The 20,045-nt window shown below is 39.8% G+C and overlaps 1 protein-coding gene across 7 annotated transcripts in view; it reads left to right on the forward strand.

Moving 5' to 3' along the window:
* The window catches only part of HECTD1 (HECT domain E3 ubiquitin protein ligase 1), a 104,576-nt gene that overhangs the window by 53,491 nt on the left and 31,040 nt on the right, over nucleotides 1-20,045 (forward strand). For all 7 annotated transcript variants that reach the window (XM_034768704.1, XM_034768702.1, XM_034768707.1 and 4 more), the window contains exons 14-24: nucleotides 3,797-4,060; nucleotides 4,167-4,243; nucleotides 7,531-7,665; nucleotides 7,842-7,988; nucleotides 8,380-8,474; nucleotides 10,048-10,153; nucleotides 14,526-14,660; nucleotides 14,753-14,892; nucleotides 15,320-15,643; nucleotides 16,664-16,830; nucleotides 17,067-17,243. In XM_034768704.1, the coding sequence (XP_034624595.1) occupies nucleotides 3,797-4,060; nucleotides 4,167-4,243; nucleotides 7,531-7,665; nucleotides 7,842-7,988; nucleotides 8,380-8,474; nucleotides 10,048-10,153; nucleotides 14,526-14,660; nucleotides 14,753-14,892; nucleotides 15,320-15,643; nucleotides 16,664-16,830; nucleotides 17,067-17,243 (1,767 nt within the window). The remainder of the gene's footprint in view (nucleotides 1-3,796; nucleotides 4,061-4,166; nucleotides 4,244-7,530; nucleotides 7,666-7,841; nucleotides 7,989-8,379; nucleotides 8,475-10,047; nucleotides 10,154-14,525; nucleotides 14,661-14,752; nucleotides 14,893-15,319; nucleotides 15,644-16,663; nucleotides 16,831-17,066; nucleotides 17,244-20,045) is intronic.

Below are 20,045 nucleotides of genomic sequence, written 5' to 3' on the forward strand. Positions count from 1 at the left end.
TTCAAGAGAATAGCATCCTTGGTTTCTATTCTCTATCCAGAATTGCAATACGCAATGTGCAGTTCTAATGCAATGTTGATTAACCCCAGGATGCACCTTATGTAATGTATTATGTTTATTATTATATTATTTTGTGAGTGGGTGAAAAGATGTTGAATTACAAAGGATTGCTGTTGAGCAATAGAATTGAGTAGTGTGAACAACACAAAGATACAAACTCTATACAGAGTGCATAAGTATACAGTGGACATCTTAGAAAAGTCCTTCTTTACTGCTCTTCACATTTGTTTAATATTAGCTGGTTTGAATTTTTAGAAGACAAATAAAACTTCAGTGCAAAAATAGCAATAATTTAAATTTGAATTTTGAAATTTAAAGCGAGTCAGGGCAATCTTATATATACCTACGTGCATATTATCACAACACTTGTCAATATGGTGTACTATATGGTAAATAGCAACAGAGGGTCCTGTGGCACCTTTGAGACTAACAGAAGTATTGGGAACATAAGCTTTCGTGGGTAAGAACCTCACTTCAATATATGGTAAATGTTTAATTACGGTTTTAACTAGATAAATTTAGAAATGTTTCATTAATTTAATTTACTTAATTGTAATAATGCAGGTAAAATGACAAAAAAGATTCCAATAATGCCAGGCAGTAAAGAAAATATTTTTACACCTCTAAAGACTGCATGCTTAAATCATTTTATGCATATAAATTTGTTTTGTACTATACAACAGTAAAATGGCAATTTTTAATGGTTAATGTGCTTTATCTTCACATCTTTAGTTAATTCAGCTTAACGTTCCTCAGGGTCCCCATGTAGAGAAGCCCTACATCTGCAACTAAAGCCATGTCTACACCACAGGTGCTAGAGCAGCACACTGGGGCTTAGGTTGGTATAGCTATGGTGCACAGAGGGTATGGATTTTTCACACCCTTGAGAACAATAGCTATGTCAACCTACATTTTAAGTGTAGACCAGGCCAAAATATTTGACTGCAAATATTACTAGGCCTATTTTACATGCTTGACTAGATAAGGTTGAAATTAACCTTATATTACAAGCCTGATTTTTATCTGCCCTCACCCCGACTTCACCAAAACAAATACAATCTCACTGAAACGATCTTAAACCAGGAAATTTCCCTGATTTAATATCATATTTCTGGGTCCCCATATAGAGAAGCCCTAAATTTGCACTACAGGCACTACAGCAGCCCAGCTACAATGCTGTAGCTATGCTAATCCCTCCTTTTTTTCCTAACACATTTGAAACAAATCAGACCTGGAATCTGGGAGCTATAAGGATTTCAGAAAGTTAATTATCTTCTAGGGCATTTTCATAAGTACCATTACCAGTTGAGCTAAGAAGTTAAAAATTTCTTTTAATCTTTTCATTTTGGCAAGGATTGGTGGATTTCACTATACTATTTTATAGATGGGTTAAACAAAAATAATTATTAAAAGTGGTTTCCATATAAATTATAACCTAGAAACAGGTTTATTAAACTCCATATGACCCTAGTCACATTGAGATAAGGGGCTGCAGGAGGAAGAAAGCACACTGAAGGATGGCAAGAGCATCTAGCAACCTAGAAAGAACTCCCCAAACAAATCTACTTCACATGTCGTCTCTCCCTTTGCTCCCATATCAGTATAGTTTTCTCTTCATAAAGGGAAACAGGAAGGCATGGGAAACTTGGTCTAAAGCAGGGGTCTCAAACTCAAATGACCACGAGGGCCGCATGAGGACTAGTGCATTGGCCCGAGGGCCGCATCACTGACACCCACCCCTTGTTGTCCCCGGCCCTTCCCCCACTCCGGCCCTTCCATGAGGCCCCACCCCTTCCCTGTCCCCTTTCCAACACCTTCCCTGAAGTCCTCACCCCAACTCTGCCCGCTCCCTGCCCCCAGGGGGTGCAGGGTGTGATGGGGGCTCAGGGCAGGGAGTTGAGGTGCAGGAGGTGTGCAGGGTACGGCAGGGGGCTCAGGGCAGGGAATTGGGGTGTGGGGTTCAGGAGGGGTGAGGAGTGCAGCAGGGGGTTGGGGTCCAGGGTGTGGCAGGGGGCTCAGGGCAGGGAGTTAAGGTGCAGGAGCGTGTGGGGGCTCCAGATAGGGGGTTGGGGTGCAGGGTGTGATGGGGGCTCAGGGCAGGGAGTTGAGGTGCAGGAGGTGTGCAGGGTATGGCGGGGGCTCAGGGCAGGGAATTAGGATGCAGGAGGAGTGAGGGGTACAGCAGGGGGTTGGGGTGCAGGGTGTGGCAGGGGGCTCAGGGCAGGGAGTTGGAGTGCAGGAGGGTGTGGGATATGGCAGGGGGCTCCGGCCCGGCGCCACTTACCTAGAGGGGCTTCGGGGTGGCAGCACCATGCACTGTGCCCAGGGCAGGCTCCCCGCCTGCCCTGGCCCTGCTCTGGTCTGCTCTACTCCAGGAAGCAGCCAGACTCCCGGGGGGGGGGCGGGGGGAACGGCACCATGTGCTGCTCTTGCCCCTCCAGGTACCTCCCTCAAAGCTCCCATTGGCCACGGTTCCCCGTTCCTGGCCAATGGGAGCTGCGGGGGGCAGTGCCTAGAAGTGAGAGCACAGAGCCTTCTACTCCCCCCGCCGCCCTCCTGCCCGGGGCTGCAGGCTGCAGGGACATAGTTCCAGCCGCTTCAGGGAGCGGTGCGGGGTAGGCATGGGGGGGGGGACACATGGGTGTGGGGAGCTTGGCGGGCCGCACGAAATAACCCCGCAGGCCGCGTGTTTGAGACCCCTGATCTATCTCATGTATGTAGATCCAAGCACACAAAGGAACAGTTAGTGTGTATCAGCAGGATCCACACGAACACTTGTGTGCAGCAGGTTAGTGTGAAGTATGTTTATATCCAAGTTGCCTACAAACTAAATGTTCATGTAGACAATTCTTTAATTGTGAACTAAGGCCATTCTACTTCTGAATGAGAGCATTCACGCAGGGGTTTAATATTGCTTAACTTCACACGTTCATAGAAAACAACATATAATGACAGCTATATGAGATAATTGTTAGGCAGCCTAGGTTGAGACTACCCTAAACTCTTCTCAGATATACTGGATACTGTTCTGTTCCTCCTCTATTAAAATATTATCTCATATACATAATTGATTTTGTCAGTCCCTTGAATGATGCCATAAGACTGCTTTCATTGTATTGTTTAAACTATTAATATTGGTCAAAATGAAATGATCATTTAGAAGATGGAAAAACCTGTCTATAGTTGTTACAAGTTTAGTTTCCCTATGTTGAGAAAAATATTATAACATAAATAAACTGACAGAGTAAGATGTTCCCCTCTATGTGGAGCAAAGGACCTAAAAAGTAGTCAGCAGATTGGGAGTAGTGGCATCTCCTTGGCATGGTCTCCTGAATCTGCAGCAGCCCCCTTGTGTTAATATTGAGTAACTGTTGCTTCTTACTGCAGTCTCCTTCCCAACCCCCTTTTGAACTTCAAAGTTGCAAATACTGTTTTCATTTTAGTGTGTTATTCTGTTGGAGGGTTGATTTGGGCTCTTATTACTCTTGTTTGGGCTCCTAGAGAACTTCACAGTAACAGTAATGAGGTAAATTACTTATTAGATTTTTACAAGATTAAATTAAAGTTTAACATGGATTTGTTTAACTTCACTCTGTGTTACACTTCCTAACAAACATTATATTGCACGGAGTATACTTAAAGTCAAACTTTTTTCCTGAAAAAACAACAACTTGTGCTTGAAATATATGATGTTTAAAGTCAGGCACTGGAAAATAGTGTGTGTTTTTTTTAATAGAAAGTAGAAGTGAATTCTTAGAGAAGTTACAAAGAGCTCGAAGCCAAGTAAAGCCATCCACCACAAGTCAGCCAATTTTATCAGCACCTGGGCCCACTAAACTTACTGTGGGAAATTGGTCACTCACCTGTTTGAAGGAAGGAGAAATTGCTATCCACAATTCAGATGGTCAGCAAGCTACAATATTAAAAGAAGATCTACCAGGCTTTGTTTTTGAGTCCAATAGAGGAACTAAACATTCATTTACTGCTGAAACTTCTTTGGGTAAGTATGTAGGTATGTGTAATAAACAGATATGGGCAGGGAAGTGTGTATGTGTCTACGTTTTAAGTATTGTGAAATTTTAAGAATTTTTAAAATTGGTTTGCAGGATCAGAGTTTGTGACTGGCTGGACTGGCAAAAGAGGTAGAAAACTGAAATCCAAGTTAGAGAAAACAAAGCAAAAGGTTTGTGAATGTGTTTGGTTTTTGTACTTCTAATCAAATTTGTGGGCTGCTATAGTCTTAATTTTTCTTAGGTTATGAAGAGATGCATTGCTATAACTGAGGTTTTTAACAACCAAATTAGTATTTATTGAACTATGAGCAATTTTTTTTAAGATTTGAGAGAAATTGAGCTATGTTGGTTTAAAAAAAATGTAATTTTCTCTCAATCTACAGTAATTTTATGGCTCTCATCCACTGTTTCTGACAAGCCTGATCTTCTCATCCTCTAAAATATTACTCCCTGCTTTGTGTACATTCATTAATTGCTGTAGACGAAGATGGCACCTCTCCCTGTTCACACCTATGCAAAGTGACACAAACGGAGAAAGTTATAAGACCTGTGTACTTGTTTCCTACAAAAATTACTTTTCAAACCTGCCTGTTCCTGCTCCCATTTAAATAAATGGAAGGATTGTCATTGATTTGATTGGGAACAAGTTCAGTCAGAGAAGAACTAATTTTTCCCATCTGACTTCTCTGAAAATTGCCAAAATGCCAGTTTTAGGCAAGGGTCAGCAAATTAAACAAACCTGAATTTTTGGCCCTTTGTTTTACAGATATTATACAGTTATGGGATTGTGCAAATGGCTGTATATTTACATTTTATTCTTAATTGTGCTCCAGAAACTAAACTTTCTCCTTCTTAAAACAAGTCTCTAACTCATATGGTTGTGACTGAAACTTGCAGAACATGAACCAAATATGCTTGGTATCTATGGTGATGCAGTGTTACCTGCCTGTGTCTATAGATAGCGTGCAACGATAGCCCTGAGGAAAAGTGTCTTCTGTCTACCTACACCTCAATTTGGTGGTAACTCAGGGCTAGATGAAGTGACAGATATTGGGATGGGGTGCCCTAGGACAGTTACTGGGAAGGGTGGCAGTGGTGAGAACAAGAAATATAAATCAACTCAATTAAAATTCCTGCTCCAAAATGGCAAGTCACTTCTTTCCCTCCTCAAAATGAGAGGAGAAATAAGGCATGCATCCCTTCCCAAGTACCAAAAACTTCAGCTGGGCATGAAAACCGAAACTGAAACCACATTCTGGGTCCCAAAAGTCCAATCTTCCTTCTGAACCTCAAAGCCTCCAGCTTTTCCACAACAATTTTTGTAATGCAGTTACACATTGTAAATACAAAAATATGTATCACATGGAAAATTTAAATCTGGAGGAAATGTAAAATTGAATTTAATTAGGGTTACCATATTTTGAGTGTCCAAAAAGAGGACACTCCACGGGGCCCCGCCCCCAGCCTCGCCCCCGCCCCAACTCCACCCCTTCCCCAAAGTCTCCGCCCCCTCCCCTGCTTCCTGCGAACATTTGATTTGCAGGAAGCCTGAAGCAGGTAAGGGGGGGGAGGAGGCGAGGCCCAGTCTGGCCCCCCCGGCATCTCTAGCCTGGGTCGGTTCGGGCCCTGGGGTGCCGGCCCCGGGCCAGCCCCCGGCCGAGCACCGCCGGCCCGGCCCCCGGCTCAGCACCTCCGGCCTGGCCCCTGCCCCGGCCCAGCACCGCCGGCCTCGCATGTCCCGATTTTCCCAGACATGTCCGGCTTTTTGGGATTTCCCCCCGGACGGGGATTTGAAGCCCAAAAAGCCGGACATGTCCGGGAAAATCCGGACGTATGGTAACCCTAATTTAATATAAAAATAAACATAAATACTATTCTATTGTTCGGATTGGATGAATAGCAGTGAAAGGAAGAGGTCTTGGAGTAGGAAGGGAGGAAGTGTTGCAGAAATCCAGAGTCTGTACCAAGTAATTGCTGCACAGAACACAGGTCATTATTATGAGGCAAAAAATATTAGAAAAACTCAGAAAAGCAAAATACCTAATTTCCTGAATATTCACTTAATGAATGCCTTCTCCTATTGGCCTCAGGCTTTTTAGAAAAACGTCTTCCTTCATGTAAGATCAGATAGGAAATTTTTTGGGGGAGTTGGTTTAGTATTGGTGAAGTGGGATGGAGTGTTAGGAAAAAGTGGGTTTATAATAGAAAGTTAGTTTTAACCTTCATTATGAAGAGATTAACATGTCTAGAATATGAGTTTAGACATAGGCACAGATAAGCAATTCATATAGGTTCTGTAACCTTTGTGTATGGTGCCTGCAGTTACAAATTTAGCTTGTTCATAAGCATGGCACGTGTGCTTGAGATTTAGCAACATGCACTAAGGTTTTCAATGTATAAATATGCAGTTTGCAAAGGCAGTGTGATTATCCTTACTCTAGTTTTCTGGTTGTGTGATCAGTTTATATTACTTCCCACTCATCTAAATACTGTTGTCATGGACATCTTTAGCAAAGAAAACCCAGATGCTAGAATTTTGAAGAAACTAGAAACTTGAAGAAAGATCTAGTAATCTCATGTGTATATTCTGGTGTTTTGCTAAAGAAAATTTATAGTACAGTCGTCACAGTTGCTCCCAAACCTGTTATCTCCTCCTCCTCTGGTTCTGAATAAAGATGATAATAAAATATTAAACTACAGTTGTTTTTATATTTGTACCCTCTGTAAACATCAAGATAATCTATTCTATTGTGCATGTTGAACCATATAATTTGTTTGCCAAACTCAGAAAAATCTTGCCACCTGCTCTGTAGCTATTCTGTATGCTCCACTATCCATCACTCCTTTTTCTGTCTTCATCTCCTCATGGAGTGTCTCCCGACTGAAGTGTAGCACCTCAGTGGTGGCAACATCACCTATGAGGAGCATCTGTGGAACAGCCTATGGTGCCATGTATAAAAGGGATTTTTTGGTCTAGCCTGCCACTGTTCTCCCCCCTGCCTTCAAGGTATCTTATGGGGAGAGTAGGGGCTCCTGCTCCTCTCCTGGCATTATAAATTCACTTTCTACAAAGATTGTCATTCTGGCAGTGCCATCTGTTGTGGTGGTATGCTTTACTTGATTGTTATGCCAGAGTATCACTAGGAATCTCATTTGTGTTGGAGAGTATGGAAGCTTTGACTGGGAAGAGAAAATGCCCTATAGAGAGGGGAAGATTGTGCTAGATATGAATTGCTGAGCAACAGTTATGGAGAAGAGCCACTTAAACTGGAGACTAACAGTAGCAGTCCAGTTTCAATTTTTAGAAAGGAAGTTTAGGCAAGACCAAAATTACGGTCCTATCTCAGTTTCATATGCTGTTACTTATGAGAGATCCATACACTTCAGGAGGCTAAGTATGCATACTAAAATATAAAAAGAATATTTTAATCCTGATCCTTAGAATAATTTTTGGCAGGTACGAACTATGGCAAGAGATTTATATGATGATCATTTTAAAGCTGTTGAAAGCATGCCTCGAGGAGTAGTTGTAACATTGAGGAACATAGCAACCCAGTTAGAATCTTCTTGGGAACTTCATACAAACAGACAGGTAAGTACAGGCTTTCATATCTAACAAGGAAAAGTTGCAATAAGTTTAGACATAAAATGTTCATGTTTACAATTTTTACATATTTTGTCAAAAACTGCATATGTAGTAGTACTTGGAATAATTCTTCAGTTAAATTATACTAACTTGTCTCATCTTATGCTTCTCTTTGTCTCCAGTGCATTGAGGGAGAAAATACTTGGAGAGATTTAATGAAGACTGCTTTAGAAAACTTAATTGTGCTGTTGAAGGATGAAAACACTATCTCACCATATGAAATGTGCAGTAGTGGCTTAGTGCAGGCACTTCTTACTGTTTTAAATAATGTAAGTTTACTGAAAAGTTGGAGGTGTTGAGAAAAGAGTACAATTTACTTTAAAAATGGAACAATTTTTAAAATAAAGGGATAGATCCTCCCCAGGTGTAAATAAGTGTAGCTTCTCATTGACTTAAATGGAGGTATGCAGACTTAAACCAGCTGAAGAAAATACATATATTTTTATTATATATAAAATAACATAAAAGCAGTAGTTTGTGTGTAACCAAAAGATAAAATCAAGTTTTTCAGATTTGCTTAATTTTTTTTTCTTTATTTTTGTACTGGTAGCAGTTAGTAAATGTGAACAAGTTCATTTTCAGTGTAAAGAAGCAATATATTTATTACTTTGCACTATTTTACATATTTTAATAATATTTTTCTTTTTCTTTTTTTGTTAGAATGTGGATTTAGATGTGAAACAAGATTGTAGCCAACTAGTAGAGAGAATAAATGTGTTCAAAACAGCATTCAGTGAAAATGAAGATGATGAAAGGTAAAAACACAAAATAATTTTCATTCCTTTGTGAAGCAGTAACACAAAATAAGACCTACATTTGCCCTGGGGTTTTTCATTTTAGTTTTGGTCTTCCAGTGGTGAAATGGAAAACTAGTCTTAAGTGACAGCATCTGCCATTAAAGTACTAATTGACTGACGAGTTTGCTCTGTTTATGCTAATTCATAAGGGCATAAAGTAGCTTCACGTTAATCAGTCATATGTGGGCATTTTCATTGTACAGTGGCATAGTAGACTGTTTAACAGTTGTGGAATTGGTGACTATAGACTGACATAAACATGTTGGAGTGCTGTTTTACTTAAATAGCCATTAGAGAAATTAATTTCCAGAGGGTATTCACAAAATAAATATGTTGTCATTAATGTGTGGTGCCTTTTATACATAGTTATTTGAAAATATGTACATTCTTAATTTCTCATATTTATTTTCTTGATTTGTCATTTTTTGTGGCTCTGTGGTACAGTTTGATGGTATCTGGTTTCTCCCCATATCAGATCTGTTTTATAGCCCAGAGCTTCGCTATTCTCCTGTCCCACTGTTTCCTGTATTCCTCCTTTTTTCCATGGCCTTTCCTTTTTAGTTCCAGTACTTCATTATCCTAGTACCCTTCCACCTGGTGCTTAGTCTGGTTGGACATTAATTGTCAAAATGCGTAAAGAGTACCTGACATGATTCAATTGATAACGTACCTTGCCTGCAGCCATCAGTTCATATTTGATTCTGATATGGTTCCACAGCAAAAGTAAGAAACCCATAACTTAAAATAATTGCATTTTTCATTTTTTCTGTGATGCTTGTGCTGCATCAATATCTAAGTCCCCTGGTACAGTGTGTCATCAGGAAGTTTGTACTGAAGTAAGCCTCAAGTTAAGGGTATGTCTACACAGCAAAGAAAAACTCATGGCTGGTCCTTGCTAGCTGACTCGGGCTCAGACTGTTGGGCTGTTTTCTTGCTGTGTAGACTTCTGGGCTCGGGCTGGAGCCTGAGCTCTGGAATTCTCCCATTCTACAGGGCTCCAGCCTGAGCTCTGAAATCTGCACAGCAATGAAACAGCCATGCAAGCCCAAGTCAGTTAGCATGAGCCAGCCAGGGGTTTTTCTTTGCTGTGTAGATATACCCTAAGGAAATTAAGAAGGCCTAACAGTTTTGAGTAGCTAAAGGAAGGAGGAAGTAGGGGGGCCAGAGAAAAACAAGGAGTTGGAAAACATGGGAAGACTGTTGAGTTGTAGGCTGAAAGCAACTTCCACTGTTAAAGGGTCGCCAAACGTCCCTTCAGCTATAGAAGATAGGGTACCTAAGAAAGGAAGAAAGACCATTGGATCTGTATCTTTAAATGTTTGTTAAAGATATTTTTAATTGAAATAATTAAACATTTTGGTAAATATGGGAGTGCCATACATTTGTAAAGTTATCGTCTTAAACTGTCTGATTTCACCTTTCTTCCAAACTTTAAAACAAAACTTCTATCCCCTGAGATTTATTCAAAAACATTATCTTGAATTTTCAGTGTGAAGTAATTTTTGTAATGTCTAACTGCTTCCCTTCACAGTCGTCCAGCAGTTGCATTAATTCGGAAATTGATAGCAGTGTTAGAATCTATTGAACGTCTACCTCTCTACTTGTATGATACACCAGGATCTACATATAATTTGCAGGTAAGAGTGTATTGCTATAGTAATGTATAATGTTGAGTTTCATATTAATTTTAGGAAAAAAATCTCAGTCAATCTACATGAGGTGTATTCCTGTCAGGTTGTAAAGAATTAGAGAATTTTTTTTAACCTTAAAAAACATCTGACCACATTCTTTAATGTTCTGCTATTTGCTGTACTGGTCAGGTTTTTCAGCAGTTTCATTTACTTTTCTTATAGGAAGTGAGAGTACAGGTAAATTCTGACTGAAAAAAGAGGGGATTTGTCAACTGTTCCTTGTGTCCAGTGATATTCCCCATCCTGTATGGGAATAAGCTGTACCGGTACGACCACTTTACCTTGATATAACTGCATCCACTCTAGCCGGTTGTACTGTACATACTTTGGTTTGTAGACAAGCCCTAAGAAAAGAACAGCATAGGAAAACATCCTAGTTTATCTACTGTCATTTTTTTCATTATTACAAGTTCTTGGTGCTGGGGGACTCTGCAATAAAGGATTACTACTTCAGCTGTTGGTCATCTGTACCATAGTTATTGACAATGTAAAATCTTCAGCGCTGGAGCTGTCTTACCGTACATGATCATAAGCCAGCTTGTTTATAAGCTGACACCTCCCCTCCCCCATCGTGGATACGTAAAAATGGAAAATTTTTATGATCCGTTCATAAGCCGACCCTATAATTCAAGGGTCAGCAAACTTTGGCTCCCGGGCCATCAGGATAAGCTGTTGGCGGGCCGAGATGGTTTGTTTACCTCGAGTGCCGCAGGCACAGAGGTAAATCTAAGTAAAAAAGTGTCCCGGTGCGCTAGCTGCTTACCCTGACGGGCCGGGACAGCAACTGCTGGGTAAATTTTTTTGCGGGGGAGAAGCTGGTGGTCAGGGAAGTAACCCCTGTGACCATCCCCCCCAAAGGACCCCGCCCCTAGCCCGGGACCTCCCCACTCACCCCATCCCATCCCATCCCTTCCCACCTTACCTGGGAAGGGCCAGGGGAAGATGTCTCTGGCCTGGCCGGAGCTGCTCCGGCAGGCTGGGCGGCGCGGCCGCAGCCTGCTCCGGTGGGCCGGGCGGTGCGGCCGCAGCCTGCTCTGGGGGGTTGGGCCGGGCGGCGTGGCCGCAGCCTGCCAGCCCTGGAGCTGCAGCTGCTTCGGAGGCTGGGGGGAGAGCAACATGGCCAGAAGCGGAGAGACTCTGGCCCCGCCTCTTCCCTGCTGGCTCTGCTGGCTGTGCTGCCTCTCCTTGCTCCCTCTGTTGGTGGGAGGGGTTGTGTCCCCCCTCTCCCTCTCTATACCTGTGCATAAGCTGACCTTCTTCTCTGGTGCTTCCCTTTGTTACTTAAAAAAATTCGGCTTATGAATGAGTATATTTTGCTTGCACTGAAACAACCAACCTGTGCAATAATGTACAATAAGATCATTTGTAATATTTCTGTTATTATTTGTAATGTTGCTGGATGCTGCATAAACACAGAGCAATAAGATAGTACCTGTCCCAAAGAGTAAGACAAGAAACAACAGAAGAACACACATGGGGGAGTACGAGGAAACAGTGTTGATCAGCATGGTAGGCAGTGGTATCAACACACCGGTTGCCTAATTGTTGTCAAGTTTATTGTAGGCATCGTCAAAGAGGATAGAGGATAATGAAAGAGGATAATGGGGAGTTTTGTAGATGTTTAAAGGGAGCTCTTTTTAAGAAGGGCAGCATGGGAGAAAGCACCAAGGTGCTTGTTTAAAAATTTACCAAGTGAGTGATGAAGCCAGGTATTATTGGTTGATTGGAGACAGCTACTGTGAAGGGTTACTGTGGTGGGAACAAGAAATGTAAATTAACTCAAATTAAACTCTTGCTTTCCAAAACCTCTCAAAATAGGGGTAGAAAGAAGAGATGCATCCCTTCTCCAGTACCAAAAGTTTCAGCTGGGCATGAGAATCAAAATTAAAACCACATTTCACAACCTCTTGGGGGTGCCAAAAGCCCAAACTTCCCTGCTGTCCTCAAAACCTCTAGCATTTCTCCAGCAGTTTCTGTAATGCAGTCAATTTTGTTTGTACAAAAATCAGTAGCAGACAGAAAATTAAAATTTGGCTGAATAAGAGATGATGAATAGGCCAGGCATAGGCTGTAAAGGGCCTTGAAAGTGAGAACAAGTGGGTTAAGTTTGATGTGATAGAGAAACGGGAGCCAGTGGAGAGATTCAAAGAGAAGGCTGACTTGGTTAAAGTGATAGGTGATGAAAATGATCCTTGCAGCAGCATTCTTAATGAATATAAGCAGGGCAAGATTGCCTGAGTCAAGGGCAGAGAAAAGGATGTTACAGTAATTGAGAGATGAGATTATAGCCTCAGTGAGCCTTTTAGCTGTGTGGATGGTTTGCAGAGACTGTATTTTAGACACATTATTCAGAAATCAACTTTAAGATATAGATATAGCCTGGATGTGAGGACCTGGAGAGAGATCAGAATTGAAGATGATGCCCAGGTGATGGGACTGAGTGACAGGCAAAATAGAGTTATTGTCCACAATGATCAACGTAGAAGGGAGAGTTTAGGGGAAGATTAAGAGCTCTGTTATAGCTACGTCGAGCTAGAGCTGATGGCTAGACATCTGTGAGATGTCAGAGAGACTGGCTGAGATTTTAGTTTGGACAGAAGGAGACGGGTTTGGAGTAAAAGCTCAGAGTGCAACCCCTACAAAAAGTTGGAGGGGGGATGAGGAGAATCCTCCAAGAACATGCTTGATGGTGCTATTAGAGAAGTAGGAGGAGAACCTGGAGAGGACAGAAATGAAAGCCAAAGGAGGACAAGATTTCAAGAAGGGTATGATGGACTGTGTTGAATGAGGCTGAACTTCAACTAGGAAAGAGGTCATTAGAGACTTTGGTGAGAGCGGTTTCAGTGGAGTGCAAGTGGCAAAAGCCAGCTTGGAAAGGGTCTAGGATGGAACAGAAGGGAGAGAAATTGTAGACAGCACATTGTCAGTTTAGAGATGAAAAGGATGGATTGGTAGTTGGCGAGGCAAGTGGCAGCAAAGGTGGCTTTTCAGGGTTCTTTTTTCTTACATATGATACTTTAAAATGGTTTTATTTCTCATATGCCCAGTTTATTATCTCATCAGACCAATGTGGAGAAGCGTTGCCATTGCTTGTCCATAAGTTAAAAGTAACTGACGTTGTTCAAGTCTGGCTTATTTTAAGCATTTGTAAAAAGGGGGGAAAAATTCAAAGTTTATTGCTCCTTAGTAAGGTATAACGTTTGGATAAATTTTCTAAGGCCAGCATGCTGCACGGCAATTGTTTGGTTTCTTGTACTGACTCTCCATCCTACTTTCCATAAATTCGATGCTGGCAAATTAATTCCTGGTATTAATATAAGAATGCAAGAATTTTTAGGAACAGAAGGGGCTCTCTGTCTTGCAGTAACTTTTGAAAAGTAGGTATTTAATCCTGTGGTACTGCTTTTCAGCTTTACCAATAATTTTTCTCAATTGCCATTTCTATTCTTGCCATCTTTTGTTTATTAAAAATATTTTCTAAACCTGGGTTCTCTTCAGCTTAATTTTGTGGTTAAGTCATCCTCTTATGATTATGAATCCAATCTCTTTCTATGAGAATATTTAGAATGTCACAAACTTAGCATTTGTAACCAGAGAAGAAAAACGAGGAAAAAATTCTCAAGTACAATGATGACTTGCCTGAGAGAGCTTGCAGACTGCAATGTCTTAAGCTACATAGAATCAGTTATACATATCTTGACTGTTTCAGGTGGAACCAGTGTCCACTACATATATCTACCAAAAACTGATCCAGTCTTCAACTAAAGAACCAGTAGAATGTGAAAGTTGTGAACTTTGGCTTCTTTTGTAATATTCTGTAGCTGTGGGATTGAGGAAAACTGTGTGAGGGGAAAGATGGTCTTGTGGCTAAACCCTGATCAGGGAGACCAGTGAGACATGACTTCTGTTTCTCCTTTTGCTACCGACTTCCTATTATAACATCTGGGTGCTGCAATTTCCCCATCTGTTTATCCATTTCTGCCAAACAGGTGTTGAGTCTTAACTCAGACTTGAAAGTAGTTATTGAGATCATGGAGGCACTATGAAGTGCAAAGTATTATTAACAGTAGCAATAATAATACTGTTTAAATTACCTAAAAGTAGCTAGGGGAAGTTATGAAAAACACTACTTTAAAACATATCCAATTTATAAAGTATTTTCAAGTTTTGTATTCCTGATTAATAGACATTACTGTAAATGATTTTGCTTGAATCAGTAAAACTTTTTATTATGGTGAAATGTGTCAACTTTCATAAAACTGACAAAAAGTACGATCAGAAGAGGCCTTGATTAATGTTTTGGTACACTTATGTTTAGATATTAACAAGAAGATTGAGGTTTCGTTTGGAACGTGCTTCTGGGGAGACTTCTTTGATAGATCGAACTGGCAGAATGTTGAAAATGGAGCCTTTGGCAACAGTTGAATCCTTAGAACAATACCTCCTGAAAATGGTGAGCAACATCCCACACAGATGGATTTGCAAAGAGTAGAGGCATTCTTTCTTGATATCATTTAAGTTTTTTTTTTTTTTTTTATTCTTTAGGTAGCAAAGCAGTGGTATGACTTTGATAGGGCTTCATTTGTTTTTGTACGAAAACTACGTGAAGGCCAAACATTTGTATTCAGGCACCAGCATGACTTTGATGAAAATGGAATTATTTACTGGATTGGGACAAATGCGAAGTAAGATTCTTCAGAGTTAATTTATTTAAATCAAATGTGATATGCCATAATCTCCAGGAGCAAAACTGAAGAAAATATTGTAGTAAAATGGACTATACTATCATTTAAAAAAGAACTATATCTCCTGGATAGAATTAAATTTGTGTGTATTGTACCTGAAGACTGAAAGAGCATTATGAATCTTTGAAGTTGTCTTGGGAATTTTCTATTTCTATCTTTAATCTAAGACAAATAGTTTTCTCTTTCAACTCCGCATAGTAATATGAAAGTTTTGGATTGTCTCTTAGTTATTTAATATCTTTGGGGTTCTGACTATTTTATAATTTAATATTAATTAAAAATTATTCTTAGCAGTCTGTAAAACTTTACTGATCTGTTCTTTTAGAGTAAATGATAAATGAATAATACAATTCTCTTTTCAATGTAGAACTGCATATGAGTGGGTAAATCCAGCAGCCTATGGATTAGTAGTGGTTACATCTTCAGAAGGAAGAAATCTGCCTTATGGACGTTTAGAAGACATCTTAAGCCGTGAGAGTTCAGCTCTGAATTGTCATACTAATGATGATAAGAATGCTTGGTTTGCCATAGATCTTGGTCTTTGGGTAATACCATCGGCTTACACGCTACGCCATGCTCGTGGTTATGGAAGATCTGCACTCAGAAATTGGGTTTTCCAGGTATCCAAGGATGGACAGAACTGGACTACTTTGTATACCCATGTTGATGACTGTAGTCTCAATGAACCAGGGTATGTTGAAAATATTCTAGCTGCCTTTACAAAGTTGACCTGTCAATTAAAAACATGCTTTGCTATTTCCTAGCTTTTAGATGTAGGCTTTTGCATCTCTAATTTTAAACCCTTCTTTGGTTTTTTTAAGAGCATTTCTAGTTCACAAACTTAGTTTTGCTTTTTAATTTTCACTGATGCATTATGGACTTAAATGTTCATAAATATTGAAAATCTATACTGATCTTGTTAATGGATATGAATAATGAAGAGATGCACTGTTAAAAAGTGTCTGCCCATTATCACTTTACACTATGAAACGTAGAATGTAACAAATGTTTGATCTCAATATAGTAGTAAGATCAGATTGTTGCCTAATTGTTTCTAATGTTTGGCATAGGCAGTGGATATATGTTAGAGCAAATTTTGTTTACTGTTCCATTTGAAGTCTAACATAGCATTCCTTTTATTCCGGAATAAGTTGATGTCATATAAGCTTAACATGCATTGTAGCAACATAAGATGGTTTAGAGTAGTTTTCCCCAAACTGTGGTCCATGATCCACTGAGCACTCGCTGCTGGTTTGTAGCAAGTTGGCTGATCATTTGATGCTGACCTTCCCCTTTGTTTCTGACTTGCCTTACATTATATTAAATGCAGCTAAAACAAGCTACTAATGTACTTAATATTATTTTTTCCTGTAAGCAATTGCTGTGGTAGCTACAGGAATATTATGTAATTGTGACTGGGAGGCTTAAGTGCTCCGTGCAGTCAAGAGTGGGGAGGAGAAGTGTTCTATGAGACTCTTAATGTGTGGTTCACGTGATGGAAAAATTGAACTCCAGGTTTAGAAGATGGCTTTGGTTTTCTTTTGGAGAAAGCAGGTAACACTTGTGAATTCACACCAGCACTCATCCAAATTTTGTAACCCGTAAAGCTTCTTATTTTCATATTTTTCATGTTCTTGTCAGTTTTCATGCATTAGTAAATTAGCATTAGTAAAAGTAACCGTCTCTTCTTTTCCCCCCAATTAATATGAAGTTCTACAGCAACCTGGCCTGTAGATCCACCAAAGGATGAGAAGCAAGGATGGAGACATGTACGAATAAAACAGATGGGAAAGAATGCCAGTGGGCAAACACACTACCTCTCCCTGTCTGGTTTTGAACTTTATGGTACTGTGAATGGAGTGTGTGAAGATCAATTAGGTAAGGAAAAGAATACATCTATCCAATGTGCTTTCCCACAAAGTGATAGTGAATGCATGGCATGAAGATAAGTGAATATGGGGAAAGGGATAAATTGAACTTTGTCATGGACCTTTAAAAAAAAAAAAAAACAAGCTCAAAATAAGTGTGCATGCAATTTAGCTTTACCTTTTAAACATACTTTTACAATCTTGTCTAGATTTTTCTTTAATCTACATTTCAATTATGGTGTGTAGGAAAAGCAGCTAAGGAGGCAGAAGCCAATCTGCGGAGGCAGAGGCGACTAGTTCGCTCTCAAGTTTTGAAGTACATGGTTCCTGGTGCTCGTGTAATCAGAGGAATTGACTGGAAGTGGCGAGATCAGGATGGCAGTCCACAGGGCGAAGGCACTGTTACAGGAGAATTACACAATGGTGAGGAAGTGCTTATTGAATTTACAAAGGGTTTTAGGTTAATAGTTTCATGTTCTATTGCATTGTGATTATGAAATAATATTTTTGTTTTCTTTGCTACACTTCGAAAGGCTAATGCAAACCTAGAATGCATCAGGCAAGGTCTTTCTTTCCAGTAGAGATAGGGAAGTGTTATTACCATTATACAAGGCACTGGTGAGATCTCATCTGGATACTGTGTGCCATGCTGGTCTCCCATTTTAAGAAAGGTGAATTCCAGCTAGAACAGATGTAGAGAAGGGCTACTAGGATGATCAGAGGAATGGAGAACCTAAGGGGCTTGGTTTATTTAATCTAATCAAAGGAAGGCTATGGGGAGATAAGATTGCTCTCTGTTAATACATCAGTGGGATAAACACCATGGAGGGAGAGGTGTTATTTAAGTTAAGGGCCGGTGTTGACACAACAAATGGATATAAATGACTGTCAACAAGTTTAGGCTTGAAATTAGACAAAGGTTTTTAACCATCAGTGGAGTAAAGTTCTGCAACAGCCTTCTGAAGGGAGCAGTGGGGGCAAAAATCCTAACTGGTTTCAGGAATGAGCTTGAAAGTTTGTTGGAGGGGACGGTATGATATTGCCTACAATGTCATGTGGCCCATCTGGGATTGCTAGTAGCAAATATTTCTCCAGTGTCTGAAAATGGAACACTAGATGGGGAGGCTTCTGAGTTACTCAGGGAAAGAATTCACTGTAGTATCTGGCTGGTGGGTCTCACCAACATACCCAGGATCTAACTGATGACCATAATTAGGGTTTGGAAGGAATTTTCTCCCGGGTTTCATTGGCAGACCCTTAGGGGCTTTTTGCTTTCCTTTGCAGCATGGGGCACAGGTCACTTGCTGATTTAAGCTAGAGTAAATGGTGGATTCTCTGTAACATGAAGTCTTTAAACAGTGACTTGAGGACTTCAGTAACTCAGCCAGAGGTTACAGATCTATTACAGGAGGGTGAGTGGGTGAGGTTCTGAGGCCTGCAATGTGCAGGAAGTTAGACTAAATGATCACAATGGTCCTTTTTGGCCTTAAAGTCTGAGAGTCTATGGGAAAATGTTATGATGTTTGTAGGGCACAGATGATTAATATTTTAGAGGAGGTAGATTAAATGTTATGATTGTCTTTTCACTGTTGCAGTTCAGTTGTGAAATTCTACATTTTTCTTTTTAAAGCATGAAAATAGTCTGTTCCAGTACATATAACAAGTACAGTAGAAATTGAGTTGGTTTGGAAATGATGAATATGAAATGAATATATCTTTAGCATTTTGCTTAATTAAATACACCAAATTGTTATTGCAGAATCTGTGTGACATGATAAACTTTTTACAGCATGTAAAATTGTTGATTAGTACAAGATGATGAACTATGCTTCATATCTGCATTATCTCAAGATACCTTTCTGCATCTCTTCTAGCTTAGCATTTGCAACATTTTTCTTGGCCTATTTACTTATTTATTTTATTTTCTATACCTTTCCTATCTTGCTAGCTTCACTGGGATCAGGTCACAGTTTGCTTAATATAAAAGCAATTAACTTAATGTTAAGGGGCTGATGTAAGCCTACAAAAGCCATGGAAGTCAGAGCTCAGGAGGATATAGAGTGCTATCAAAGAGGCTCCAGAACAGTGATGATTATACTGTCTGCATCCTTATTGTTTTCCCCTTCAAGTATGCAATATCAGCCCCATTTCCGAGGCCTCCTGAATATAGGATCACTCCTTCCTTAGGTCTGTATTTTTTCTGTATGCAGTTGTTAGCCCTTTAATATTATTTAAAGACATAATATTGTTTGGATTTTTTTTAAACTTCAGTGTAGCGTGTAGGGAACTTTTCCATGGTCAGTACACTACTCTTAACAGATGCAGCTGCACCCACTGCCATATTCTTATTAGCAATACCTTTCTAAGTATGATTGGTGAATAGTATTTTTATCATGCAAATCTCCTAGTAAATCAATCGTTTATCTCTTTTTGCTAAAATTTTATTATTTAAAATAAATGAAACTACTGCTCAGCCTTCTCATGTGGTTATGTCAGATTACATAAAACATACCAGCAAATTCTTTATCTGTACTATAATCTTCCTATGCATTGTTGGAATATTGCAAGAAACATCCCAGTGACTTTAGTGGGACTACTCATTTCTGAATTTTAAACAGATATTGAAGTGCTTTGTTGGACTGGGGCAAGAGTACCCAGCACCTGCAGGAGCAAGATTCCTAATGCATAGAAAGTGACCTTATTTTTTATATACATATAAAAGTATATATATTTTATACTAGGAAAAGTATATTTGGTTGTGCTTTTCCAAAACATTCTCTCCTGAACCTCATAAGGAAATTCATATTTGTTTACCATGATAAGGGACTTACCTCCCTATCTTGTGTGTAGAGTTTGGCAAGAAAAGCATTTGAAATCCTGAGTTTTTAATGGAGAAAAGGAAAAATTCAAATTTTGTGTCTCACCTTTCGCATGGCAAGTTTCAGTTTGAGATGGCTTGAAACAGTTCATATAAAATCTCTTAAATGTTTATCAGTGCATAGTAAAAACAAAAATACTTCATAAACTGTAACATTGCTAATGGTGATACCTATTTTTTACATGTGAAGATTGTGACCATTTAAAAACACTATTTTTCTTCAAAATGCAAGAGTGTGTTGGCCTATTTTGAGAATTGCCTCTGAAGTTGTATTTTGTTCTAAAAAATTATGCCTTTTGGGTAGAACTTTGCACACACAAAAAAAGGATCTGATGATGCCAAAAGCA

This window comes from Trachemys scripta, chromosome 4 (genome assembly GCF_013100865.1).
Source record: "Trachemys scripta elegans isolate TJP31775 chromosome 4, CAS_Tse_1.0, whole genome shotgun sequence".
Taxonomy (NCBI): domain Eukaryota; kingdom Metazoa; phylum Chordata; order Testudines; family Emydidae; genus Trachemys; species Trachemys scripta.